General features: G+C 40.0%; 1 protein-coding gene across 6 annotated transcripts in view; it reads right to left on the minus strand.

The window, feature by feature from the left end:
• Window positions 1-3,231: 3,231 nt before the first annotated feature.
• The window catches only part of MAPK10 (mitogen-activated protein kinase 10), a 145,394-nt gene continuing 135,448 nt past the window's right edge, over window positions 3,232-13,177 (minus strand). For 5 of the 6 annotated variants that reach the window (XM_066186576.1, XM_066186575.1, XM_066186580.1 and 2 more), the window contains one exon: window positions 3,232-10,641. In XM_066186576.1, coding sequence (XP_066042673.1) covers window positions 10,499-10,641 — 143 coding nt within the window. In that variant the 3' untranslated portion in view covers window positions 3,232-10,498. Of the gene's footprint in view, window positions 10,647-13,177 lie in introns of all 6 variants that reach the window. The other variant, XM_066186579.1, reaches the window with a different exon arrangement.

Below are 13,177 nucleotides of genomic sequence, written 5' to 3' on the forward strand. Positions count from 1 at the left end.
ATGTCACTTTTCTCCTTTCTGATGAAAAACATGGGAGTTCTGCACTTTGCCAAAAATCAGTGTTTCCCTTTATGTAAAGAATCAGAGTAATCCTCCAACTGATTGCCATTCCAGAAAGCCATGCACTAAAGTCCTCAGAGTACTCCTGCTTTGAGAACATAGGTGTGCTTTCCGATCTGTTACATGGCATTAAGCTTTTGTAAACAAATCGGGACGACGTTCTGATTGCTTGGAACTCTGAAATCAGTGGTATTCAGACATTAGGTTTGACTCTTGGACTACTTCTCATAATGCTTTTTGATTTTAAAACCAGAGCTTCATCCTTTAGTCCACTCAGTGACACGCCAGACCCTACAGTACTTCCAATTTTACTGAAGAGAGCTTTTGCCCATATTCTGAATTTATCTGTGTTCAAACCCTGTTAAGTCTTAATTGAGTCTGACATTAAGAAAGAGTCTCCATTTCCCCTGAACACCCATATCCACAAATCTTTCCCTGAAAGGTAAACTGCTCCCTGGAAAATAGATATGGGGTAGGCACATTTAACAGCACTCTGCGGTGAGATACCCCCAGGATTTTCACTATTAGGGCACCTTAGATAATTATCCATATTTTAAAAAAAAAGAAGAAGAAAAAAATATGAAAAATTATTTTAGCTGTGATTTAGCATTCTGATGATACACTTAAAATATAGCTTTTCCTTCTAAGACGATGGAACTGAACTGAAAAATAAGATTATTCCAAAAGCAGGGATATTTTCTAGAGAATGCTGAGGACAAACCCATCAAAACATAGGCATAAATGTATCTTCCCAAGGCAAAAATTCCAGAGGTAATATTTTTGAATATTTGTTGATGGTAAATCAAAGTAAATCAAAGACATTGTTACAGGATCTGCCATCAATTTGTTAATTACTATCAAATTAATCTTATAACATCAAACATGTCTTTATCTAGTTGGCATTAACAGCAGAAAGGGGTCTTTGTACAGCTTTTTACCTCTTCTACACCTGAAGCCAATAACTGTTCTGGAAAATAGAAAGGGTATTTTGTTGCATTGGCTGCTTCTTTGCAATTTCTTCCTCATGGATTTGTAAGTATCAAAAATAATTTCCCTTCTTTTCCACTGGTAAATGTGGAGTAGAGTAGGGAATAACTTCACACATTTTAAATTTAGTCTGGAGGAATGTTAAATGCCCCCATTGTTAGTACCAGGCTTATGATGCAAGAAAGGCTAAAATCTTCCAGACAGCGACAATCAACCATTCCCCATAATGGGACTTAACAAAAGCCCCAGTCTAACCCTTAAATTGACATATTCAGGAAGAGAGCTCTTCCATCCAGGACCCTAATTCCTATTTTGTATGTAAGTGCTCCTGGAACAGGGCAGAACACCATATAGAAGCATCAGGAGACAAACAACACTTCTTCCCAGCAGTCAATTTCAAAATAAGACCAATGCATTGGGAAATTGGAATTAATTTACCAGATAAACTTTCTCCCTGGCTTCTTCCATTGTACAGGAAATCACATTTTCTTGGAGGCCGAGCAGTTTTGCAATTCAGGCTCTAAGCTGAGCCATCAACAGAGGGGCTGGGAGAGCATGGCAAAAAGCAACAGAAGTCTCTGCCTGCGTGTACCTGAAGAGAGTCCCAGCCATGGAGCAGTGGATGGAGAATCATTGCTTTCTAAGCATCAGCACACAGAAACAGTAAAAAACTGAACATCGGAGGGTTCCACGGGAGAAGCAAAACTCCACCTCTGCCATCACACCAGGACGCAAGCGCCACGTGCAGACCACACGGTCCCACTTACCGTCAGGGCACCGAGGGCTGCTCTCGGTGCACCCAAAGGGGCCTCTCGGCACCACGGCAAACCTTCATCAGCCAGAGCGCAGGGCTGTTCACTGTCCTTCATCCCCTTGGTTTGCCTCAGGCAGAGAGGGAAGGGGGGCTTTAGCAGAGGCACTTCGATCTCCTTCCACACAGGCGCTTCCATCGATCCGCCGCAGGCCTCAGCGCGCGGCACGCGTGGCCTCGCACCGCACGCGGCGGGTTCTGGCCGGCACGCGAGCGGGTGGGGAGCTAAATCACACCTACAGCTGCACACCCGGGTTCCGCGGCGCAGAAATCACTGAAATACGGCCAGAAAAGCGGTGGCTCCTGAAAAGGGCAAACCCCTCGAAAAAAGATGACCCTTCAGTTGTTTCAAAAGGCGCCCAGTAAAACAAAAAAGCCGGTCCCCATATGAAATGGGCCTCCCCCCCACCCCATTTTGCAGCAAGAATCACAAAGTCAAAATTCCCCAGCCACTGCAAACCAGAGGTTTCTATTAGATAGTAGCTTGGCCAATCTCTGCACATACGAACTGGGAGAAGGACAGCAAGTCAAAACAAGAGTACAACTGTGCATAGTAGGCTTGAAACAACATTCAAGTACCAACAGCTATAAGATTTTCTTTCCTTACAGTTCTTACAAGGTGCTTTAATTTCATCCTTTTCTGCAGCTCCTGCCTTCAAATTGATTTTGGCAGAAAGCTGTTTGGGATTTTAATTTTCATCTCCATACATGATGAATCCAAATACAAAAAATATCCCTTGTGTATTCGACTTGCTTGGAAATGTTATGGACATAGCTAGCTTGTGCAAGAATTGAAAAATCAGCAGTGTTTTCCAAATGATAGCATCTCTCTCCTATTTGGTTGGGTTTTTTTCATCTAGAGTGAAGTGTGTTCAAATTTTTGAAAAATCAATCTCCAAACAGTAACTCTGCAATTGGTATGGGGGTCTGGGGATTGGGTTTTTGTTTGTTTTTCTCCTGGGTTTGTTGTTCTTGGCTTGATTCTGGTTTACGTTTTTAATGGGGGAAGAGCTGGGAGAGTGACTAGGCAGATTTTCTTCATTCTGACCAGTCATATCAGAATGACATTTCCCCCACCCCCTCCAATATTTTCAGGCAATCAGCCAGAGGAATAGATTCCAAAGCTACTCAAAGACAAAATGTGTGAGCCTCATATGTCTTAAGATACCTTTACATTTCTGTAGTGCTCTAGATGCTTCTTACATAAAGCCCACCCAAAGCAACATTGAATTCAGTAATCCTGGCAACGTCCATGTGTTTACTGCTTTATCTTAGTCCCCTAGAAAGGGCTGAAGGAAAAGAAACAAGAAGCCAGGAGAGCTGTAGGAGCATTCTTTCCACCTTCTTCATTGATACCCTTCATGCCATTCAAATAGACTCCGGAATACACTACTTTAATTAGCAAAGCTTGTTTTAAAGTAAACAACACAAACACTCCTTATAGGACAGTCACAGTCTCCCCTGCTAGACATACAGGCTTTTTGGCAAGATCACATTCAAACAGCATGAAATTCACCCGTGGGCATGGTCCCGAGAAGGCCCTTGCACCTCTTTAACTTCCATTTAGCTGCTCTGGATAGGAGCGAGTGGTTTGTGGGATAAGGACAGTTTTCCTCCGGAAAAAAAAAAAAAAAAAAAGATGGTCCAAATCCACATCCGTAAAGATCATCAGCTTTACCACTATAAGGTCATAAAGGTGTAATATAGGCGTCATGCATAGAGTACATACCATATTTCAATTGAGTCCTGTCCCTGAGTGACTTTGAGACCCCGTGAAAGTACAACGCACAACGCGCCTGCAATGGAACCCTAGGTCTCTGCTGCGTTGCGCTCTTTCCTGGGAACACTGCAAAGTCATTCAACTGACAGGAGTCAAGACAGCAGTGAGAAGAGTATCCTCATGAGGAAGCTCTGACAGGATTCCTTTTGACACATGGGAGAACATGAGAGTCCCATCTTCGTTCAGTAATTGCTAAACAAACAGAAATCGGAAATCATTAATGCGACACTGACCCATAAAACACTGATCACTGAGGCCCTGTTCTCCCCTGTGTCACACACAGGGAACAACAGATGCTCAAAGTAAACAGGGTAAGAACAAAACAGTATGGAAATAATGTTGGATCCTCAACAAATGTCTTACTGTAGTCCATTTATGCTGACTGACACTGGTTGTTCTTTTCAGTTATAACTGCGCAACAAAATCAGACATGTCTCATCTTCCAGTCTTGATACTGAGCTGTTGCTGTTGTTGATTTTCTTCTGTTGGTCAAGTTATTTAATTTTTCTTTTTCTTTTTTTTTTTCCTTTTCCTTTTTTTTTTTCTTTTTTTTTTTTCTTGTTTACATCTACGTTTATCAACACTGATACATTACAGATCTTGTAAGTTATACTTTGAAGTCTGATCATGCAGAACTACAGGCAGGTGCAACTTAGATCTTATTACAGGATGGACATGGCAAGGTGAACAGTTGTTTTTTCTAGTTAAGATCTGGAGCTTTGTTACTGTTGTGGCTTAATGTATACTGGCCATAAGTCCCACTTACCCAATTTACTAAATATACATGATTCTATATGTACACTGATACTTCCAGCACCCTCCTTTATCAGCACATGACTGACTTAGGAAAAGGTCAGAGGTCAACCATATTTAGGCAAACAGCAGCCTTTTTGTAAAAGTTTTTAACAGAAATAGTGTGTTGGATTATTACATATTAGTTACAGAGGAAGGAAAAAAAATAAATCCATACAACTATTTACATTATAAATATCTTGCTTTCCAGAAGACAAGAATGGCCCTGTTCAGTGAAAATTAGCAAAAGAGACCTGTCTGAAATGATAAGCATGGTAAAGATACATTTATTTCCTAAATTGACTGTGTCTTCCTTCAATGTGTGCTTTTCAGCTTTTCCCTCTCAGGTAAAAAGGCACCATTAGCCTCAGTTGAAGTTTTTCAACATTCTTTTGTCGAATCAAACCCTCTTTAAAACTAAAACTTGCCATAGGCCAACGAGCCTGAACATGCGTTAAGTTAAACATTTCACTTCTTGCAATCAATAGTTGATTAAAAAACCCAAACCAACAACATAAATGAAAGAAAAATCAGGCCCCACTGGCAAGTTCCTAATACACTAAGCAGATTCCACTAAATTCCACTGGACAGGTCGTTTTTCCAGCTCATTGGTGAAGATGACACATTCACCATTGCCCTGCATACCTCAAGCATCTTACTAATTAAGACAATTACTTATTCATGTGATATTCAAACCTACTGCACAATGATTTTCTTTTTACGTGTGTGTGTGTGTGTGTTTGTCTGTGAAAAAGATCACCTTGAGCTTGCAATTAGTTAACTGTGTCCTTTGTAAAGTGGTGGAAGTTCAAATAAGCACAGCCATCAGATTCTTGAAGATGTGTGATTATGTAACAATTCCTCTCTTTACCCACACCGGGAACTTGGAACAAGCACGAGTGGAACAGAGGTTCTAAAAATCCATGTGTACACCCTCTCTTCCCTACACACACATACAAAACCAAAGAAAAAGAAAAGCCTAAACATAAATTGAACCACTAGCTCAGACTTTTTAAAAGAAAACTAATTGGTCCCTCCCTGCAGGTTTTCTTTCATATTGCTCTCCCTGGAAGCACAGAGTTTGCTGCAAAATGCCTTTTATGTTTGTTTCTGTGTTTTTGCATGTTTGAGTTCACACAAAATTTTAAACTCTCAAAAAGCATGAAGGGAGAAATATAAATAGATCTGAATAGAAATAAATAGATCTGAAAGTAAAATAGTTTTTGATCCTTTGAACTACTGTGAAGCTTGCAATATATATAAGCTAGCGTTGGTTACTAGAAATTACTTTGAATTAAAATATTCCAGTTCCATTTTACAATAATTCCTGTATATTAAAAACACTTTTAAATAAAAAATTTGGGAGATTTTCCTAAAGTGACTCTCTCAGACAGTTCTAAAAGTTACTATTAGCATGTTTTTCACGAGAAAATAAATTGATGGACAAGAAATCACTGGTGCTCACTGACAAATTTAGAATACAATCCAAATCATTTAAGTGGTACTACTTTGGGAAATTCCCTAAAGGCACTGCAACAGATCTCATTTCTTCAGAATTGTTATCCCAGAATTAGAAAGTAAAGCAATAGATATCTGAAGAGAAAGGAATATATATGAACCAAATTGCTTACAAATTTGGAAGAGTGACATAGTGACATGATCATCTGTCTCATGTAACCTTTAGAGGCCAATGCTGTGCAGGAACTGTTGATTTCCAGAGGAAAACCATCAGTGTATTAGGGCTTAGAAAACCTGATCAGGCTTTCTGTAGCTTTGTTACTTGGGTTTTTTTGTCAGTTTTTTTTGTGGTTTTGTTGTTGTTTTTTTTACACACTACCATACTTGCACTCCAATTGAAGTCTGTTTTATGTAATGCAGACTTGCTTTGATTCATGGATCTATTTGTGCCATGGAATTCTAAATAGGAGGGTCGAACATCAAGCACAATACAATTTGCATAAATCACAGTGAACTCAAATGTCTGAACTCTCTGAATATAGTCAAAACTCACAAAATACTATTGCAGTTACCAAGCCAGTATCTGAAGACTGTTTTCAAAAATTACCAAAAATTTTGGATTGAAAACATCCATAACCTTGCATCAACTTGCAATAAATCAATGCCTCATCCTCGTTTAAACTCAGCAGTGAGAAAGAAAATGAAGGGAGGGTCTTTTAAGAGCTGTTCTGACTTATTTCTCTTTTTCTTTTCCTCATACTATCCCAAAGTTCTCCATCTGAAAAAAAAAAGCAGAGATATTTTGCAGCAGCTTTCCTCTCCACCATCTCAATGCAGTTAGTCACTGACAGATAATGCCATTTTCCTCACCCTGCTGATGCCTATATACATGACTTAGGTGAGCCACTTGGGACAGAATTTCCTTGGGTATTGAGGCACTTATGATGCCAAGAGGCTCTTAGGCATATTTTCAGAAATTCCAAGGTGTCCAGCTGCCATTCAGGATGATGTAGGTTATGCCACTTCTGGCACAGGCTCTCTGATTGCCCCTTTCGTGCCTAAATACCTTGGAACATCTGTCATAGATCTTTGGCTTCCCAATTTCCTTCACTTCTGCAGTGGTAGCAATAGTGCTTACAACTGCAAACCACAGAGAATTAAGTGAAAATTGTAGCCAAAGCACTATATTTAGTAACATGTTAAGCAGAAGTAGGTTTAAAAGATCAATGGCAAAATTAAGGAAAGCATCTATCATTATTAAGCTGAACAAAATTTTGGAATAAAGAGGACCAGACTTTAAGAGGACGGTATCAAAGCTTCTAGAATCAGAAAATAAAGTGGTTTCCCTTAAAACAGCCTCAGAGCATCATCACTACCATCCTTTATTCAAGAGTACATGAGTTATTGTAAGGTATCAGCTGACAGCACCGAATTCCTGGCACAAAGCAAAACAAAGGATGCTATTCCTGCTTGATGGTCACTAGTTCAGTTTGGACATACAAGGACCAGAATTTTAAAGAACTAATGCCTTTCTTCATTGATGGCTTTTTTTTCTAGTGTCCAATGTGGACAGCTCCAAGTCTTCTCCCCCAGACAGAGCTTCTCATGAAGGAGACTAATTTGAGGCAAAAAGAGATGCACTAATTCTTTCAGGCCCCATTTCAGCAAGGCACTTAAGCACATGCTGATGTCGATCACTGCTGAGCAAAGGACAAAAGCACATGCTAGTTAAATTTCTTTAAGCATCCAACAGTCCCCATGAACAAGCACTGGTGCTCAGCTGAACCAGGGAATAAAGCTGATTATGTAACTCCTGTGTTGTGAGTCCACTCAGCGCCGATCTCAGGACACCTTCTCTGGTGACTGCTTCTCCCCACCCTGCACTCATGAACCCAAACAGGACTGAATTATACCATGGGACAAAGAGTACAGATTTGCCTTCAAGAGATGAAACATGGGAGGTCTGCAAGTCTCCATCGACTATAAATGGCTTCTCTGCTATTTCTTATGCCACATCTCCATAATATCACTGGCAATGAACTGGGATTACTCCAAGTTTCTACAGTCTACACTGGTGATATTTTTGCAGTTTTGCCTCAATGAGACTTAGTTTAGTTTTGTTTAAGTAACACACCCAAATGGTGCACACTAAGGAATGTAAAGTAGATACTAGTTACCTGAATATTATTAATGTGTATCTATGGTGAATTAAATCTAGAGGTGATATATTTAATTATTGGTGAATTAAATCTAGAGGTGATATATTTAATTATTGCTAGGAATTCACCCTTGGTGTTATTGCCTACATACCTACAGAGCTTTGCTGTTGACCTATCAACACTTTTATGATCATTGGCTTTGGAGTGAGAGCTACATCACTCAATAGTGACCTGATGTTTCATGGCTTAAGAGAGAATATTGCTAAATGTATTTAGCAGTAGTAAATTATTGCTTTTGAAATTACTGCTCTGAGTTTTAGAACGTTAACAACCTAATTTTATTATCAAAAAAATTTGATAAAATTCTACCAAAAATATAACCAGGGAAAGACCCCCACTTCCTACAGCTGTGAGTTTGCAAGCCTAATTTTATTTTATATCCTCCTAATTTTTATTTCCCTTCCTCCCCACCATGGAGAGAAGTTTTTTTTCTTCCCTTTCTTCCCTTTGAACAAAATCTGACTTGATACTAATTTTTTTTTTCCTAGCACAGAATGCCAGGCTTGGAAGCCACCCAACGGAACAGTCCTATTTTGGTAGTTTTGAATACAAAAAAATTAGTGAATTTAAAATATCCACTAACATAGTCTAAACAGTTTCTCTCTGGCATTTGGATAAGCATTAGAGTAGGATTTAGCTGATTTCAGTTTACATGGCACACTTTGGTAAAAGGACAGATGACTTGGATCTTAGTTAATTTCCAACCCAAATAATGATGACCTCGCAGTGGAAAATGCCAATTGCTGTTTTGGCCGGAAAAATATTTGGTTGTTCCGAAATTCTGTGTGGAATTTTGACATTTTCTACTAAAAATACTTGCTGTTACTTACCACGGGAAATCCTCTGCTTTATTACCTGGCAAATTCAATTTGATATTCAGTCACTGTTGGGTTCTTCAGAACTTGTCCAAGCTGCCCAAGACCCCTGGCTGTGACCCTTCCATCCCACTGCATGAGCTGATTGATAACCTTGGCTGTTAGAATATAGGAGAATTAGACCCATGCACTCTGTGCTTCTTTTCTGTGTAACACAGTTGCTAAAACTTCCTGGGGAGTCCAATGCTTTGTCATGAGGAAATGAACAGCCAAAAGCACCTAGAGAATGCCTGTTCTCTGAGTAGCAGAAGTGCCTGCAAGGGAATGATGAAAAGAGAAAACAACCTCTAAACTGCAAACACACACTGAGAGGGAGTGGGCTGCAAATATCCTTTCTCTAGCTAACCTAATAAAGATCTAGACATAAAATAAAAAGTTGGTGCATGTCCTTTTCATCATAGTCTGCTCATTCTCCAACCCTGTCATACCCTCTAATTTACAAACATACATGGACTTCAAAATAGCGAGCCTATCTATGACCTAAGATGATAACTCACTTAACACTGACAGAAAAAGTTGCTTACTGATACCTTTCTGGGCTTAGACATGCATGAAACCCCTTCATTCTTGTTCCCTGTAGCTTGCAAAGGTACATGTGCTTCCTTCTAACCTAGTCTTATCTTGGCATATCTGCTCTAAAAATCAGAACAACAAGTCTTAACATTCACAAACTAGCATTTTTCTATGAAGCTCTGTGGCTTCTTCTTTCAATAAAACTGGTTATTATTTCAAAATATATTTACAGCTTTCAGCAAAAATTTGGTGCTACATCTTCAAGTGTCTGAGGGAGCCACAGTCCTGTGTGGTTATTTACACTTCCACAAGTCCTCATACAGTATATGCAACCTCATCAATCAGCAAACAGACAGAATGTGTACTGTAAGATCCCATATGTAGTTAAGCAGTTGGCCTGGGAGGGGCCATTTATAGTAGTGGAGTGCACACTAAGTGCCCGTGCAGATGTGCAGGCACACAGCTGCGTGCACTGCCGGGATTCTGTTGGCACGTGTGTGTGTACGAGCTGTTTGTGTGTGAGGAAAAATGCATGGAGATCCCCGCCTGCCTCACTGGGCAGACGGCAGAACAGAGAGTGAAGGCAGACACACACTCGTATGGCGGAGCGCGGCTACTGCACACCTTGTCATGCCAGTGTGAAAAAGACAGTTGCAGGTTGCTGGTTTTGCAGCCATTCATTTTACATCTTGTGGGGAGGGGGGCTAAAAAAAGGATGTTTTCAGTTCCTTTTTTCCTTTCCCCCCCAGTAAGCATCACTGGAAGAAGACCAAAGCAGAGCAACTATAAGTTAAATACACACTTGAGCTTAGCTGCATTACATAACTCTGTAGGAGAAGCAGGCTGAAAAGATTTTTTGTTTGTTTGTTTGTTTCTTTGTTTGTTTCACTTAGAACTTTGTATTTTATTTCTCTTTCTTTTCATCTCTTAGCTCCCATTATTTTTTTCCTCCTAGGTTCCATCATCCTCTGAAGAACGCTGGGTTTCGCAGGCAGGCGGCTAGTCACCTGCAACAACCGAGGGGTCCCGCAGAAGCTTCCAGGCTGCTGTCTGTGTCAGACGCCAGGGTTTGATCCGTGGACATGGATGAGATGTCGTTGACAGATGAGGATGGAGGGAGGCTCTCACTGCTGTTCACTGCTGCACCTGTGCTACGAAAACGAACACCAACGTGATTAAACCCGAAACCCCAGAAGGTGTCACCGCGTTCAAAAGCGAAGGGCGTGTACCTGGTGGTACACAGGCCATTTTATACAGTGGCAAACCTCAGCAGAAAGTGCTCCATAAAAACTTTAGACAGTGGATAATATTAAATATCTTACCAGGAAATTCTGTCCCTCACCAGTCTGCTTTGAAAAGCTATAGCTCTTACAGTGTTTGTCACCCCACTTCATTGTAGCTCGCTTTGAGTTCCAAAACACCCAACAGTCAGAGACAAGCCAGGATCACACAGTGTATGATCAAAGCAAACACTGACCTCACCTATTCCTCCATATTCTTCACACAGAATTCCAGTTTTCTTACTGGCAGTCTAATAGAGTGGCTGGGATCAAATCACCCAGTGGAAATTGCAGACTGGTTTCTTTCTCTTAGTTAAGGATTAACTTAGTTAAGAGAAAGTTAAGTTAAACCCAGGATTTCAGCTGTGACTGTATTTTTGTATATCCAAGTTTACCTTGCCTCTCTAAAATTATGATGGTATCAGATATTATGCAAAAAATCACTTTGACTTTATGAAATGAAGAATGAGCCTTCCTGAGATTATCATTAACGCAACTGAACATTTACCACAACTCTGAATATTATTGGAAATCATCTGTTCTATAAATTCAGACAACTGAATGACAAACACAGAGCCATGGAAAGAATGTATTTACCATGTACCTATGACTGGTCAACAGCTCATCAACCTCAGCTCAAACTGAAGTTCTCAGAATAGCAAAAACGTGGGGTTTTTTTCCACTAAACTTTCAAGTCATGTTTTTTTGTGCTTTTTATGCCAAAATGATCACTGTGTTCAGTTTGAGAGGGATGCATTAATTTCCATTAAATATTCATGACAATAAAACGTGTAATTTCGTATGATCTTGCATAGCTAGAAATTACAGCTAGAGAGGTGACACATGTCTCTGTTCTGCAGATAGATGCCATTTCATTCTTCTGTCTGAAAAGTGTGCTCAGCCAACTTTTACAGACTTTCATTTCCACCAAATGGCTAGAAATGAACATCTATTATCTAGTAAAACTACACAACTCATACATTCCTAATACAGAGAATAATAGTTATCTCTACAGCCTAGGCAAAACATATGCCGCTATGGGCAAAAGGAAAGGATTTTTGTCACTTTCCAGTTTGTAATAAAAACGTTACTTTCAGAAAACAAGCCACTATTCCACATGTCCAGCTACTATTCTATACCCCTCAGCTTTTTCTTTCCTTTATACACATCCACTGTAAATATGCACAAAACAGAAATAGATATGCTCCCATTTAGAGCTCCAGATGGGAACTGCTTTCTACTGTTCTAGTAGTACGTTATGGCAATCAGAACCAACTTAAATAATTTACTTTCCCAATAGATTTAGAAAGTAAAATCGTTAATTTTGTAAGAGCTACAAAAAGACAGGGCAATCCTAATGAAGTCTGCCTGGTGACTGCAGACAGCAATCATCCATCCTCTTTGCCAGAAAACGTGTTTTTCAAAGGATTATTTACATGGGTCTCATCATCCAGTACAATATTGTTACTTCTTGTTAACATGTTATTTAGTCATGTGGCATTTTATGAAAATACTAATCAGTCAAGACAAGTTCATTTATGTATAGTCAAAATATGACTGAATTCATTTGTATTAATGACTAAACAATATATTACCTTTCTAAATGTTTACCATGCTGGGCAGAAACCTGCCATTAGTCAACTTTTGATCAAATTATTGCTGTGCAGCTTTCTTTGATGAATGTGCACTCAACTTAGCTAGGCAAAATTACTGAAAAAATAGCTGCAGAAATTGTGCAGGTGAAGATTTTATTACACTCTGTCTGATTCAGCACCACTGAATTCAATAAACCCTGCTATGCTCTTCCCAGCAAGTATCAGGGCAGCCCATGAGTTTCTGGAAATTACATTTTTTTGGCTATTCCTAGCTTTCAGCACAATTCCACACAACACAACACAAAGACATGATAATTTCTGCTGCGGCCCCAAAGCACCCAGACTCACAGAATATTCACAAAAACAAATGAAACCACAATAGACCTCAAGGAGAGAATTAAAGAGTTCAGGAGCACAAAGCAGAACCTGGGCAGGAACACTCAGAATCCCAAAAATATCTGTCCCAGTTAGTAAGGAATGCTTCATTTGCTGTGCTCAGCACCTGCCTGGTGCTACAGCAGCTTGCTCTTGGAGGGATGTGTGCCAGGTGAGACAGTGCAGATATGACAGAGGGGCACTCAAAAGAGAAACAGAGCCCCATTAATGAAGTTGCTGTTTGACAGGGAGCTTCTCACTGGCTGCAGGATTGAGGTAAAGTACTAAAGGTTAGAGCAGGGGAGAAACAGCGCCTGGGATCTGTTCCTGGCTCTGCTATTGCCTTGACAGCTTCTCTTTTAAGGCACACATCAGCTTGTGTGTTGTAAAGAAGGAATTCCTTCCTCAGAGGGCTCCTGGGAAGAGCTATAA

This window comes from Chamaea fasciata, unplaced genomic scaffold, assembly GCF_029207755.1.
Source record: "Chamaea fasciata isolate MVZ Bird 193981 ecotype frontalis unplaced genomic scaffold, bChaFas1.0.hap1 SCAF_6, whole genome shotgun sequence".
Classification (NCBI taxonomy): domain Eukaryota; kingdom Metazoa; phylum Chordata; class Aves; order Passeriformes; family Sylviidae; genus Chamaea; species Chamaea fasciata.